This window comes from Prunus avium, chromosome 6 (genome assembly GCF_965620075.1).
Source record: "Prunus avium chromosome 6, drPruAviu1.hap1.1, whole genome shotgun sequence".
NCBI lineage: Eukaryota > Viridiplantae > Streptophyta > Magnoliopsida > Rosales > Rosaceae > Prunus > Prunus avium.
Window position 1 is genome coordinate 3,404,148 of NC_142289.1, and position 14,726 is coordinate 3,418,873.

At 36.5% G+C, this 14,726-nt stretch overlaps 2 protein-coding genes across 3 annotated transcripts; both read left to right on the forward strand.

Annotated features, from left to right (window-relative positions):
* Window positions 1-230: 230 nt before the first annotated feature.
* LOC110766047 (GDSL esterase/lipase At1g09390-like) lies at window positions 231-4,961 on the forward strand. 2 transcript variants are annotated; one of them, XM_088253986.1, is made up of 7 exons: window positions 231-544; window positions 624-668; window positions 1,724-2,004; window positions 3,697-3,873; window positions 4,031-4,191; window positions 4,325-4,589; window positions 4,694-4,961. In XM_088253986.1, exons 2-7 carry the CDS (start codon window positions 646-648, stop codon window positions 4,924-4,926), a joined length of 1,140 nt encoding a protein of 379 aa, XP_088110112.1. In that variant the 5' UTR covers window positions 231-544; window positions 624-645; the 3' UTR covers window positions 4,927-4,961. The 2 variants fall into 2 exon arrangements, 1 of the variants encoding a protein (XP_088110112.1); XR_015836240.1 differs by lacking the exons at window positions 1,724-2,004; window positions 3,697-3,873; window positions 4,031-4,191; window positions 4,325-4,589; window positions 4,694-4,961 and adding an exon at window positions 853-1,151.
* A 5,113-nt stretch (window positions 4,962-10,074) lies between these two features.
* LOC110745278 (GDSL esterase/lipase At1g09390-like) lies at window positions 10,075-12,099 on the forward strand. Its single transcript, XM_021945362.2, has 5 exons — window positions 10,075-10,351; window positions 10,883-11,053; window positions 11,205-11,365; window positions 11,498-11,762; window positions 11,867-12,099. The coding sequence occupies exons 1-5, from the start codon at window positions 10,075-10,077 to the stop codon at window positions 12,097-12,099; spliced, it is 1,107 nt and encodes a 368-aa protein (XP_021801054.2).
* The last annotated feature ends 2,627 nt before the right edge of the window (window positions 12,100-14,726 follow it).

Below are 14,726 nucleotides of genomic sequence, written 5' to 3' on the forward strand. Positions count from 1 at the left end.
AAAAAAAAGAGGTTCATATTCTTAATTTTCTATAAATAAATAAAAAGGATAGAGGGTAAATCAAAAGTGAGGTACAAGTTTAGGGGGTAAATCACTAGTATACCCTTTATTTCCCGCATACTCCACTCTTCTTCCCTCCATTACGGAGATACATAAACTCATCTTTTCTTTGTGTTTATAGTTTCAAACAAAAATGGGCCACCACGATCACGAGCAACTGGCTATGAATAGCAATGTCGTTAAGAGTGAGGCTGAGCAGCGGCCAGGCAAGTCGAATTCAAATTCAGACGCACCCCTGGGCAACCTCCACGTCCCCATTAAGATCGACATGTTTGGTGTCTCTTTATACGACGTAGATCCCGATGAAAATATGATGCCATAAATAAATTTCTACTCTTTTCGTAGGCACTTCCCTAGATCCGACGGGTACGAACGCACCTTCCTTCTTCTCTTGTTCTTGTTCTTATTATTCTTTTTTGTTAAATTCAGTGTGCAAGATGAATATCGGAAGCGGAAGAAATGTCTCCTGAATTTCCCTGTAGAGGTGCGTAGAGTATTTAGTTTTTGCTGCTTTTCTTTGTCTCTAATTTTTTATTTTGACAATGTAATTGGGATGGATGTAGGAACTTGAAGAAATTACAGGATATGAAATTTATATCCACCCAAAGGTTAGTAGTGTTGCTTTATTTTGTTTTCTTTTCCTTTGATGGTTGCTGCATTGCAAATTTGTTTCTTTCCAGTTTGGTCTGGTCTTCCAGCTCTAGCTGCAGGCGAATGTAGTGAGAATATATATAAAATTAATGATATGAGTTTAATGTTTGTTTTTTTGTTTGTTTTGGATTGAATGAATAGAATGACCTGGTTGCCGCTATAGGTGGTTCTGTTCAAGCCGCGAAACTAGTGAAGTGTATTGTGTGGGACTGCATTGGACACAAAGTGCCTCCTCGTATCAGTGTTCCATGGTCTTAAAAACTTGAGTTTATAATGAATTTGAATAATAATCTCATCTCATCTCCAAGTTGAGATTCCAGTTATGATGAACTTATGATGGTGGTTTTATCTGGACTCCACCCTCCCAAGGACAAATTAAAGTTTGTTAATTGTAATTAAAATTAGTAGCTACTACTTGGTTCTCTTTTTTGATATTGTCCAATAAGGTCTATTTTAGTTATACACCTTATGTGGATAATTACATAAAATCTGAGATACAAATGAATCACACAAAAGATGAATTTTACAACCAACTGTTATTGCGACTCATATCTTACGCATAACACTCACTAGTAATGAGTGACTCGAGTAATTTATTTTTAAAAATGAAAAAGAAATGTAATTTGGGCTTTATGCCTTTGAATCATCGACCCAACTGTATTCCTTATAGACAGACTCGGTTAAACCAAACACGTGATTAGGTTTAGTTTGCGTCATTAGGTAGTTTGTTAGGAGGGAATAATCTTTTCAGTTATTAAGTTTACGTACACAGACTCGGTTAAAACAAACACATGTTAGTCACTGTTAATTAGGGTTAGTTTGCTTCATTAGTTAGTTTGTTAGGAGGAATTTTTTCAGTTATTGAGTTTGCTTCATTAGTTAGCTTTGTTTATATAAAAGGCCTCATTGTAATGATTTATTTCATAATGAGAAAAGTAGAATTTTCAATCCTCTTTTTTTAGGCTTCTTCTCCACTCTCGAGTCTCAAGTCTCGAGACTTATTGCGTTGCAGAAAAATGGTGTATGTGCAGGGGCTGGGTTGGGCTGATCAATCAGTGGGTCTGATATTAACACTGTCCGGAGCGGTACTCTTGATCATTCTCTCATCCTCAGTCGATGGCCAACTTTGTCCAACGAGGCCCGTCCACATCTTCAACTTCGGAGACTCCAACTCGGACACGGGTGGACTCGCCGCTGGACTCGGCTACTCCGTCAATCCCCCCAACGGCCGTACCTTCTTCCGCAGCTCCACCGGCCGCCTCTCCGATGGACGCCTCGTCATCGACCTCCTCTGTAAGTAGACCCCACCCTCGCCCCTGAGCCCCTCCCTTTATACTTGTTAGGATCATAGGATTAAATTTAGGGCTTGTCCAATATAGATCCCTATAATTTCTATTTCCTAGACATATACCCATCATTCTATAAATCTATGTGTAAAATCCATTTCAAACTTAAATGACCAGTAAGATATAAGAGGTCGTAGTATTCCTATGTTTTTACATTCTTGCCATCATACTTCATATTTTATTTATAATTAATTCCAAGCAGTTCATTAACTGCTATAATTGTAATTAAAACTCGCTATAAATAGCATATCAATCACCCCATTTCTTTTGATTGCCATTCCCTCTAACATATCACCCCCTAAAATTGCAAACCAAAAAAATATATATGTAAATTACATGTCCAATAATGTACATATGAAAAATATAAATATAAATATATAGGTATATTATTTACCAAATTTTTTTAAAAAAAATAGGTTAGTTACTTTGTAATGGATATTCCCGTACATTTTTCATAAATTAAAAATAGGTACACAATAATTTATAGAAAATAGGTGCGTTGTATAATTGAAATTTATACACATTTTTTATAAATTAAAAATAGGTACATTATACTAGGTAAATTGTTTTACTAGGTAGTTGTGTTGTATAATTGAAATTTCTGCACATTTTTATAAATTCAAAATAGGTACATTATTTAGAAGAAAAAAATAAGTTCATTATATACTAGGTAAATTGTTTTACTAGGTATCCATTATTAGAGAAAAAAAAATAGGTACATTATTTAGAGAAAAAAATAGATACAAAATTTAGCGAAAAAATAGGTTCATTATACTAGGTAAATTGTTTTACTAGGTACATTATTAGAGAAAAAAAAATAGATACATTATTTGGAGAGAAAAAATAGGTTCATTTAAAAAAAATTGTTTTCATAAAACAAACAATAAAAAGATGATCAAATTATTTTTCATAAAACAGGTAATAGGTGCTTTATTTAGAGAAAAAAAAGAGTATATTATTTAGAGAAAAAATAGGTTCATTTAAAAAAAATGTTTTTCAAAAACCAAACAATAAATAGATTATCAAATTATTTTTCAACATAATTAAAATGTACATTATTCATAAAACTATAATAAAATGGATTACTAGTCGTATAATTCATAAAAGGAAAACAACATTAATTTCTAAATTTAACATTGAATTTAAATTACTAATACGTTAAATAGATTACTAGTCGTAATTCATAAAAGGAAAACAACATTAATTCAAAAATAGATTACTAATACGTTAATGTTGAATTTAATATTTAATTTCAAATAAGTTTCTAAATTAATTCCTACATCCATTACAACTATTTGGTGATCTTTCCAAATTCAACGTGTGTTATTAGTTACACCCCCCATAACACATTAAGTCATAAATAGGGGTAGTTTTGGAATCCGAAAAATACAATAAATCAGATTTTAAGTTATATTAGGTAACTTGCTTAGTTGGATCCTAGTCATCGGGTATTATTTGAAAAAATTGGGTATTTTAAATAGAAAACTAAAGAAAAGGGTTGTAGGTGATTTAAAATGAATTTTATGGGTCTAAGCTCAATTTACTATTAAATTTAATAGTCACCCTTGTGGTCTTATGACAGAGTGAGAGGAGCATGCATTAAAAATGGAAACTAAGATCATGTTGTTTTCTTGTGCAGGCCAGAGTCTGAATGTGAGTCTATTGAGCCCATACCTAGACTCTTTGGCAGGCTCCAACTTCTCAAATGGGGCCAACTTTGCCGTTGTCGGGTCCTCTACCATGCCAAAGCGTGTCCCTTTTTCTTTGAGTATTCAAGTCACGCAGTTCATCCACTTCAAGGCTACTGCAGCTGCAGGTATATTTGGAATTTGAATTTCCTTGAGTTATTTGGCTGAGTACACTGCTGTCATGAATGTGAACATAGATATTGAGCTTGTGAAAATGTTCTTGTGTTGTGAAGATGTTCTTGTTAAAACCAGCTGACTGAATGACACTGCTCAATGTATGTATAGGTTCGAAACATTTGATAAATGATGAAGGTTTCCGGAAAGCACTTTATATGATCGATATCGGACAAAATGACCTTTCTGATTCTTTCACAAAAGACCTTTCATACGTTCAAGTAACAGAGAGAATTCCTTCAGTTATTGAAGAAATCAAGAGTGCCGTTAAGGTGAGTTCGGCGTCTATGCAAACGGTCATAAAAAGGGCAGGCAGAGTAAAGAAATTATGACAGAAATACTCTAGCGAAATTGATTTGTTTTCACTTTATATCAATGCTGAAATTTATACTGCATCAATTGTAGGCTTTATATGATCAAGGTGGAAGGAACTTTTGGATACACAACACCGGGCCGTTGGGTTGTCTCCCTCAAAAACTTTCATTAGTTGAGAAGAAGGATTTGGATCCATATGGATGTCTTTCGAGTTACAATGCGGCTGCAAGATCGTTCAATGAAGCATTGCTCCATTTGTGCAACGAGATGAGATCTGAATTGAAGGATGCTGTGATAGTTTATGTGGATATATATGCCATCAAGTATGATCTCATTGCCAACTCCACCAAATACGGTAAGCCTACTTATGTTAAAGCAAGTAAGTAGCTAGCTGGTGAATTAGTGCAGTCCAGTTTAGGGGCAGTGCAATTTAATTTTGATGAATGTGTTACAATGTAGGTTTCTCTACGCCGCTAATGGCATGCTGTGGCAACGGAGGTCCTCCGTACAACTTCAATGCCAGGGGGCTCTGCGGTCAACCTGGCTCTCGTGTTTGCGACGAAGGATCCCGATTTGTGAGCTGGGATGGAATTCATTACACCGAAACCGCAAACACCATCGTGGCCTCAAAGATACTTTCTACGAATTATTCCACACCACGCATTCCATTTGATTTCTTTTGTTGCAGTTAGTCTAGGTTTTGAAAATCAGTATCACTGCATGCTCAAGGCTTGAAATTGTTGTACTGGAATGTCCAAATAGCAAATTACAGTTTTAGGAATGTCCAGCTCCAGCTGCAAGCGAATGTAGTGAGAATATATATAAAATTAATGATACGAGTTTAATGTTTGTTTGTTTGTTTTGGATTGAATGAATAGAATGACCTGGTTGCCGCTATAGGGGGTTCTGTTCAAGCCGTGAAACTAGTGAAGCGTATTGTGTGGGACTGCATTGGACACGAAATGCCTCCTCGTATCAAGGGGGGATTGAACGATTATCTTAAAGTGTTCCATGGTCTTAAAAACTTGAGTTTATAATGAATTTGAATAATAATCTCATCTCATCCCCAAGTTGAGATTCCAGTTATGATGAACTTTTGATGGTGGTTTTATCTGGACCCCACCCTCCCAAGGACAAATTAAAGTTTGTTAATTGTAATTAAAATTAGTAGCTACTACTTGATTCTCTTTCTCATATGATTCGAATTCTTTCTTTCTTTTTTGATATAATCTTTCCAAAATTTCACCATTTTTGAAGAAAATAATAAATGTTGGGGGGAAAATAAAAACCCTTGAACTGTAAGTGTAACCTTATGACTCAAGAGCGCAAGGGTGCTGCCAATAAAATAAAATAAAAATCATGACAAGACTCAAGAGCATGTTGTGTAAGTGTAAGCTTATGGAAAAGAAAATTTTCTATTAGCTAAAGAGTAAGGGTGTTGCAAAACAAAAGTGACCTAATTGATAGATAGCCAAATAAGTCATGGCTTCCTCCATCGCTAATATTCTGATTGATCAAATAAGTCAAGTCTTACAATTGTACACTAAATAATTAAAGCTCTATTACTTTCGTCTAATTCAACCTCAACTGGTTTAGTCCTTGTCTTGCCCATTAATTCATCTGAAAAATTAAACAGGTTGAGGGTTGAGCAACCACTGCTTAGCGAGTAGATTATGTAATATGCCAGTCAAGCAATGCCATTTTACACACTCTAGAAAATATAATATCTTGGTTATCCTTCATAGCATGTAACCAACCACTTGACTCCTATTGACCTCACTGCTCTATGTCCTTGTGTGGTACATCTATCCCTCAGATACCCCAACATTGAAGTTCTCATGTTCCATGAATAATACATACTTCAAAAAAAATTTCCAATCAATATATATAGTGTGAAAGACATGCTTGACTTGAAATAGAGAGATATTTGTAAATAGAACAAATCAATGTTAATTCATGGTTTTCATCACCTAAGCCAAGCTCCAAGAGTTTCATCACCATTCTCTTCTTTTTTCTCTCTTACTTTCTCTCTCATTTTCTTCTTTCTCGTTTCTTACTCTTATTTCAATTTTGGAAGTCCCTATTTATACTAGCATAAGTTGGCAACAACAAAGATCCCATTGGATAATTGTTAGGCGGCTAAGAAAGGAGATATGCATGGAAACTATCTTATATAATATAAAATAATATTAATCCTATCACAAAAGTAGATAAAGTAACTAGAACACTGACACATTAACCCTAAGAGATAAATGATAGTTGCATGTGCTCCAGCTCAAGGTAAACGATTGCATGAAATTGACGCCAACTCCCATCTAAAGCCACCTCTTGCTAATCAAAGGATAATTCTAACACCTCATCCTTACTAACTCAAGCTAGTCCTTACGTGCGGGTACTGGCCCCCTCTGGGGTGCGATATGCTCTATTTTGTTGGCAATCCATCGAAATTTTGAATAGTATGTAATTTTCACATGTAGTTGAATGTATCCATTTCACTATAAAGAATGATGCCACATTTTCAAGTTAAAATAATTATAATTATAAGTATATATATATATATATAGTCCCCTTTTATTGAGGGATCCCTCTCAAATAAAATTATTTGAGGGACACCTTTTAGGGTCCCCTACTAATTTTTTGTCAACGATCGAAACCATCTATTTTTCAAGTCTACATTCATAGATCATCCTTGCAAAAAATTAGACAAATCGGAAACCGTTTCGATATCCAATTATGTCCTACAAAATCAATGAACACAATACTTCAAGAAAGTATTAAAATTTCAATAATTCAATTGAGTGGTCAAATGTTATTGGATTCAAGTGATTTTTTTGTAGAGATGATCTTTGGATTAGTGAAATACAATACGGAGTGGGCCCTACAAGGGTGTCCCTCAAATAAGCTAATTTGAGAGACCCCTCAATGGAAGCTTTCTATATATATAAAATTTATAAAATAAATAGCAAATTATTTGAAATTCAATATATATACTTTTAAAAAATTCGGGTCCTCAAGCCTTGAAACTAATGAAGCATATTGTGTGGGACTGCATTGGACACAAAGTGCCTCCTCGTATTAGGGGGGTGGTTTTAAAGATTGTCTTCAAGTGTTCCATGGTCTTAAAAACTTGAGTTTACAATGAATTTGAATAATAATATGATCTCATCTCCAGGTTGAGATTTCAGTTATGATGAACTTATGATGGTGGTTTTATTTGGACCCCACCCTCCCCAGGAAAAATTAAAGTTTGTTAATTGTAATTAAAATTAGTAGCTACTAATTGGTTCTCTTTCTCATATGATTCGGATTCTCTCTTTCATTTTTTAGAAAAGTTGATATAGATCCAAATTTTCATTGAGAAGTTGGGTTTTGTTGGCACTAAAAACTGAACAGATGGAGATGAGTGCAACTTACAAGTGGGATGGACGATCAAGAGATCGATTGGATGTTGGATGCCGATTCTTCCTGTCCTTGAATGCCGATCCTGAATAGAAGATAAGCGAAGCTCGTGAGGTCTATGGAACCGGTGTGGAACCAGCCTAAGACCCTCCGATGCTCAAGTAAGATTGTTTTTAAGAGCTCTTGCTGTTGACCATATAGTAGTATAAAAGTCAAGCTGAAAAGTCTTACCCCTGTATTGTAGTGGGAGGGGCATATTTATAGAGGGCATTTAGTATGCTCTTAGTGCTCATTTTCGATGTGGGACTCGTGGGAGGGCCCTATGAGGTTGACACGAGTCCTTAGATATTTCAGGCGGGTGCTTCGAGGTTGATTCTGCAGAATCGGTAGGGGATACCGATTGTAGGCTGTGTTGGGCTTGTAATGATCTTTTGCTGCTTTGAGACAATATCATCAGTAGCTTATGCCGATTGTCCGAGGCCTTGGGTGCTTGGGCGAGTTTATGAGATCCACGTGTCGTTGTACGAGTGGAGGGTCAGATATGGTACAAACAGGTTTAATATTCTGATTTGGTGACTTTGATACAAGTCCTTTGACTTTTGTGCCACATAAGATTACATTCCTTTTTTAATATTTTATGATGTAATCTTTTTATTTTTAATTTTTTAAAATCATTTTTTGTTCCAATGTTGCTCCTTATGCTTTGAATCGAGTAATAATAATTTATGTGATAATAATTAGCCATTTATAACGTTTGTCTAATAGTAATTTTTAGTACATGAGTTATAGGTAACAATTTTTATTTTTGTTCACCCTATGGTAGAGGTATATTAAATACTCATGTAGATATATTTAGTAGAAATCCTATGGTGTAGGTATATTGTTCTATTGCCTATTGCCTATTGCATAGGTATATATGTATTTTTTATTTTTTTTTCATATTTTCAACAATGTGTAATAGTATTTTATGTACATTTTTTTTTTATAGGTAACATACAATTTTTATTTGTCTATTTTTTTTTATCTAACTTATAGGTAGTCTTCTAATTTATGGTCATAACTTATATGCAGTCTTTTAATTTAGGTTCCTAACTTATAGGTAACACGATTTATCACTAAGTTTTTTTCGTTGCTAATAATAACACTATTTACCTGTATGTCAGATATATAATTTCATGTGAGTGCTTGTCTGATCGATATTGTCGTGGCTTCCTCTATCGCTAATATTTTGATTTATCAAATAGAGAAACAAACATGATATCACTCTCTCAGCCGAGTTCCATTCCCCTCCACATACGTACGCTATATAGTAGTTTTCAATATCGACATTGTCGAAAAAGTGTCTTTTAGTTATACACCTTATGTTTGGATAATTACATAAAATTTGAGATACATATCTTACGCATAACACTCACTAGTAATGAGTGACTCGAGTAATTTATTTTTGGCCAAAAGTCACTTTTGGTCCCTTTAGTTTGGCACTTCAACCACTTTTGACCATGTAGTTTCAATTCCATCAATGTTGCCATTGTAGTTTCGTATTTGTAGCAATTCACGGACATGTTAGTATTCTTGTCAATTTCTTTAACGATGCAAGGGGCAATTTCGTCAACCCAATACCCTTGAGCCTAAAAGCTTGTCTGAAATTCTCCCCATTTCATATTAGGGCTCAAAATTCAACCACTAATCCCAATTTTGAAGAACCCTAAACCAAATGACCAATTTCAAGCCCTAATATGAAATTAGGGGAGTTTCAGATGAGCTTTTATGCTCAAGGATTTTGGGTTGACGAAATTCCCCCTTGCACCGTCAAAGAAATTGACAGGAATACTAACTTGTCCTTGAATTGCTACAAATACGAAACTACAGGGTCAAAATTGACGGAATTGAAACTACAGGGTCAAAAGTGGTTGAAGTGCCAAACTACAGGGACCAAAAGTGATTTTTAGCCTTTATTTTTTTAAAAGAAAAAAAGAATAATTTGGGCTTTACGCCTTTGATCTTGCCCAAATACTCCCTCCTACTTGTGAGGGCCCACATTTCATTCCCGCGCCAATTCCTTTCGGCCATTGGATCATCGACCCAACTGTATTCCATATGGACAGAATCGGTTAAAACGAACACGTGATTAGGTTTAGTTTGCTTCATTAGTTAGTTTGTTAGGAGGAATAATCTTTTCTGTTATTAAGTTTTACGTACACAGACTCCGTTAAAACAAACACATGCTAGTCACTATTAATTAGGGTTAGTTTGCTTCATTATTAGTTAGTTTGTTAGGAGGAATTTTTTCAGTTATTAAGTTTACGTACACCGGCTTTGTTTATATAAAAAGCCTCATTGCTAATGATTTATTGAGAAAAGTAGAATTTTCAATCCTCTTTCTTTACGCTTCTTCTCCACTCTCGAGTCTCAAGTCTCGAGACTTATTGAGTTGGATAAAAATGGTGTATGTGCAGGGGCTGGGTTGGGCTGATCAGTCAGTGGGTCTGATAATAACACTCTCCGGAGCGGTGCTCTTGATCGTTCTCTCATCCTCAGTAGATGGCCAACTTTGTCCAACGAGGCCCGTCCAAATATTCAACTTCGGCGACTCCAACTCGGACACGGGTGGACTCGTCTCTGGACTCGGCTTCTCTGTCAATCCCCCCAACGGCCGTACCTTCTTCGGCAGATCCACCGGTCGCCTGTCCGATGGACGCCTCGTCATAGACCTCCTCTGTAAGTGTAACCCACGTCCCTCGCCCCCTCCTCCCTTCATACTTGTTAGGATCATAGGAGTAGGAACCGGCAGTTTCGAGGGTGTGTCTTTTGGCTGGCTCTGGTGAGTTTACTTTTGTTTATGCGACGAAAGGATGAGTGAAAATAAGTTACATTACATGACGAGGCGACGCCATTTGACCCGAAATAAAGTCACAATATGTGATGACACGACGTCATCAACCTAAAAGTCTTAAATTTACTTGTTTAAACTAATGTTCTTTCGACTGTATGTTTCTGCACGTGCAATATTTATATATGCATGTGAAAATTTGATTGATTCTATTCAATCCAAACTTTGGGAAGCTGCATGATATAATTTGACATATCTCATGGATATGGGGTCAAAAAGGATTAAATTCTAGTTTCTAATAATTTATAGGGTAAGTTTTTAAGTTTTTCTGCCAGACAATCTGCTTGTGATCTTTAATCTGTAACAGCATGTGAATATGCAGTTTAATAAGACTAAGATAATGTTGTTTTCTTGTGCAGGCCAGAGTCTGAATGTGAGTCTATTGAGCCCATACCTAGACTCTTTGGCAGGCTCCATCTTCTCAAATGGGGCAAACTTTGCCGTTGCATCGTCCTCTACCATCCCGAAGCGGTTCCCTTTTTCTTTGAGTATTCAAGTCATGCAGTTCATCCACTTCAAGGCTACTGCAGGTATATTTGGAATTTGAATTTTCTTGAGTTATTTGGCTGAGTACACTGCTGAATGTGAACATAGATTTGAGCTTGTGAAAATGTTCTTGTGTTGTGAAGATGTTCTTGTGAAAACCAGCTTACTGAATGACACTGCTCAATGTATGTTTAGGTTCGAAACATTTGATAAATGATGAAGGTTTCCGGAAAGCACTTTACATGATCGATATCGGACAAAATGACCTTTCCGATTCTTTTACTAAAAACCTTTCATTCGTTCAAGTTACAGAGAGAATTCCTTCAGTTATTGAAGAAATCAAGAGTGCGGTTAAGGTGAGTTCTGCGTCTATACAAACGATCATAAAAAGGGCAGGCAGAGTAAAGAAATTATGACAGATATCCTTAGCGAAATTGATTTGTTATCACTTTATATCAATGCTGAAATTTATACTGCATCAATTGTAGGCTTTATATGATCAAGGTGGAAGGAACTTTTGGATACACAACACCGGGCCGTTGGGTTGTCTCCCTCAAAAACTTTCATTAGTTGAGAAGAAGGATTTGGATCCATATGGATGTCTTTCGAGTTACAATGCGGCTGCAAGATCGTTTAATGAAGCATTGCTCCATTTGTGCAATGAGATGAGATCTGAATTGAAGGATGCTGTGATAGTTTATGTGGATATATATGCCATCAAATATGATCTCATTGCCAACTCCACCAAATACGGTAAGCCTACTTATGTTAACGCAAGTAAGTAGCTAGCTGGTGAATTAGTTCAATCTAGTTTAGGGGCAATCCAATTTAATTTTGATGAATGTGTTACAATGTAGGTTTCTCAATGCCACTAATGGCATGCTGTGGCAACGGAGGTCTTCCGTACAACTTCAATGCCGGGCGGCTCTGCGGTCGTCCTGGCTCTCATGTTTGTGACGAAGGATCCCGATTTGTGAGCTGGGATGGAATTCATTACACCGAAGCCGCAAACACCATCGTGGCCTCAAAGATACTCTCCACGAATTATTCCACACCACGCATTCCATTTGATTTCTTTTGTTGCAGTTAGTCTAGGGTTTGAAAATCAGTAGTAACACTGCATGCTCAAGGCTTGAAATTGTTGTACTGGAATGTCCAAATAGGAAATTACAGTTTTAGGAAGTGTATCATGTTATTGTAAAACATTCTCTTAAGCCTCAATTTTGTATTATAAAATTGGGGATCCCCTTCTGTTGTTACTATGGACTAGGCATATAATTCTTTTGTTAGTGCGTTTGGGCCTTTCAAATGAAGTAAAACAACAAACTCTGAAATAATATATTTTTCTAGAAGCTAGTCTTAAAAAAAAATAAAAATCAAAGTTATTGTTTTCTTTTGACTTCAATTTTGATTTCATGAAGGGCAAATTAGTGTTTCCGGTATTAAAATTTTAGGGATGGGCCCTTGGATTTGAGCCCAACGGGCCCACATTTATTTTCCGCGTACTCCACTCTTCCCTCCCCCATAATGGGGATACAAAAACTCAACTTTGACGACGTCGTTTTTTCTCTGTATTTAGGGTTTCAAACAAAAATGGGCAACCACAACAACGAGCCACTGGCGATGAATAACAACGTCGTCAAGGGCGAGGCTGAGCAGCAAGGCAAGTCGAATTCAAATCCAGATGCCCCCCTCGGCAACCTCCGCTTCCTCATTAAGACCGTCAAGTTTGGTGTCCCTTTATACGACGTAGATCCTGATGAAGAAGTCAATATGATGCCATAAATAAATTTCTACTCTTTCCATAGGTACTTCCCTAGATCCGAGAGTACGCACGCACCTTCGTTCTTCTCTTGTTCTTATTCTTCTTTTATGCTAAATTCAATCCCCCATTGGTACCCTAAATTCAAACCCTTAAATGAAAGCCTAATAAAGAAATTGGCTGATTTACTATTTCACCCTCTAAAATGGACACTCGGTCTCACTTTACCCCCCTTAAATAGAAATTTTCTCACTTAACCCTCAGAATCTCTAAAAATTGCTGAAATTTTCTTACTTTACCATTTCCGTCCACAAAACCATTAAAGGTGCTGACGTGGCATAGACATTCTAGTAAATTTAGCTATCTATATTATCTCTTATGTCTGGCTATCTCTCTCTTTCTCTCTCTCACTCTCTCAGCATCTTTCTTCTCTCCCCTCCCCCACCCAAGCCCCATCGCACCCCACCCATCCCCCTCTTCTCTATTATGTCTCTCACTCTCACTATCTCTGCCAAGAGAGAATATGTGGAGTGGCTGTCAAGGACAATTTTTTTTTTAAAATTGTGAGTGGTTGTGGTGGTGGTTTGGGTGTGTTGAGTAATTCCATGGAGGGTTAGGTACGGGTTGGGAGTTGAGTTTTGCGAGGGGAGAGGAGAGAAGAGAGAAGAAAGGAGAGAGAGGAAGGGGAGGGTGGGGGTGGGGTGTGATGGAGGTTGGGTCTGGGATGGGAGAGGAGAGAGGGAGAGGGACAAAGGGAGAGAGTGAAGAGAGAAGATAAAGAGCTAAAATTACTAGAATGTTCATGCCACGTCATCACATTTAACGGTTTTGTGGATGGAAATGGACGAAAGTGGTAAAGTGAGAAAATTTCAGCAATTTTTAGAGATTCACAGGGTTAAATGAGAAAATTTCAGTTTGAGGGGGTAACATGAGACCGAGTGTCTGTTCTAGGGGTGAAACAATAAATAAGCCTAAAAAATTCAATCCAGAATCTCAATTGAACCATAAATTCAATCCCAAATCTCAGACTAGGTAAAAGTTTGATTGTTTAACCTCAGGGCTTTCTGGTACCTGCTTAAAATTGGTTGCTTGATCAATAATCACTGTTGTATCCTTTGTTTCACATGCGCCCAAGTGTGTTATATACTGGGTTCTATTCAAACATTTTCTTATTTTGTTTTGTTGAGAAGAAACGGTAGAAATTTGGTCTCTGTCCTCAATTTTGAAATCAATGAATTCAATTTGTTTAGGCTGCTATATGAAATCAATGGCTTAGCCTGAGGGCACCACCATAAGTTAAAGTGTTCAATTTTTGAGATTTTTAAAGTATGCTTATTTCTAATCATAGTTATGTAAAAGAACAAAGCCTTGTCTCACATAAGAGCCTCTTTCTGCAGCAACAAATGTGCAAGAATCTTGGCCGGCGGTGGAATCTGCTTTAAAAGAGTTTGGCGTTGCATATTCATTGGATCTGGTAAGTTATAATAACTGTTGTTTATAGATGTATTGACTTTGGTGTATTTGAGTTTCCTATTTCCTTTGATGCACATGTTAAATTGTTGTATTTTTAATTATGGTTGGTTATAGGTGAATTGTATCATTAGATTCTTCTCAACCCCGACTCTGGTAAACAATGGTACTCCCAAGATGAGAGATCTTGTTTTACTTATGTCACTCAGAGTTCCTGTTCATCGGGTAGAAATGTCTCATCGTTTCTTATCGTTTCTTATTGTAACCTCTGAGTTATGCCACAAGTTCGAATGATCCTTCAACGTGATTCCATTCTCTTACAAGGCAACAATATGTCACTAATATTGGTTGCAAGATGAATATTGAATAGTACTCGCGCGCGCACACACCACATATATAATTTAATTTTTGATGTTTGACTATTTACATTTCGATTTCAGGCATTATGAAATCATCCCCACTGGGCATCATGTTAATGGGGCTGC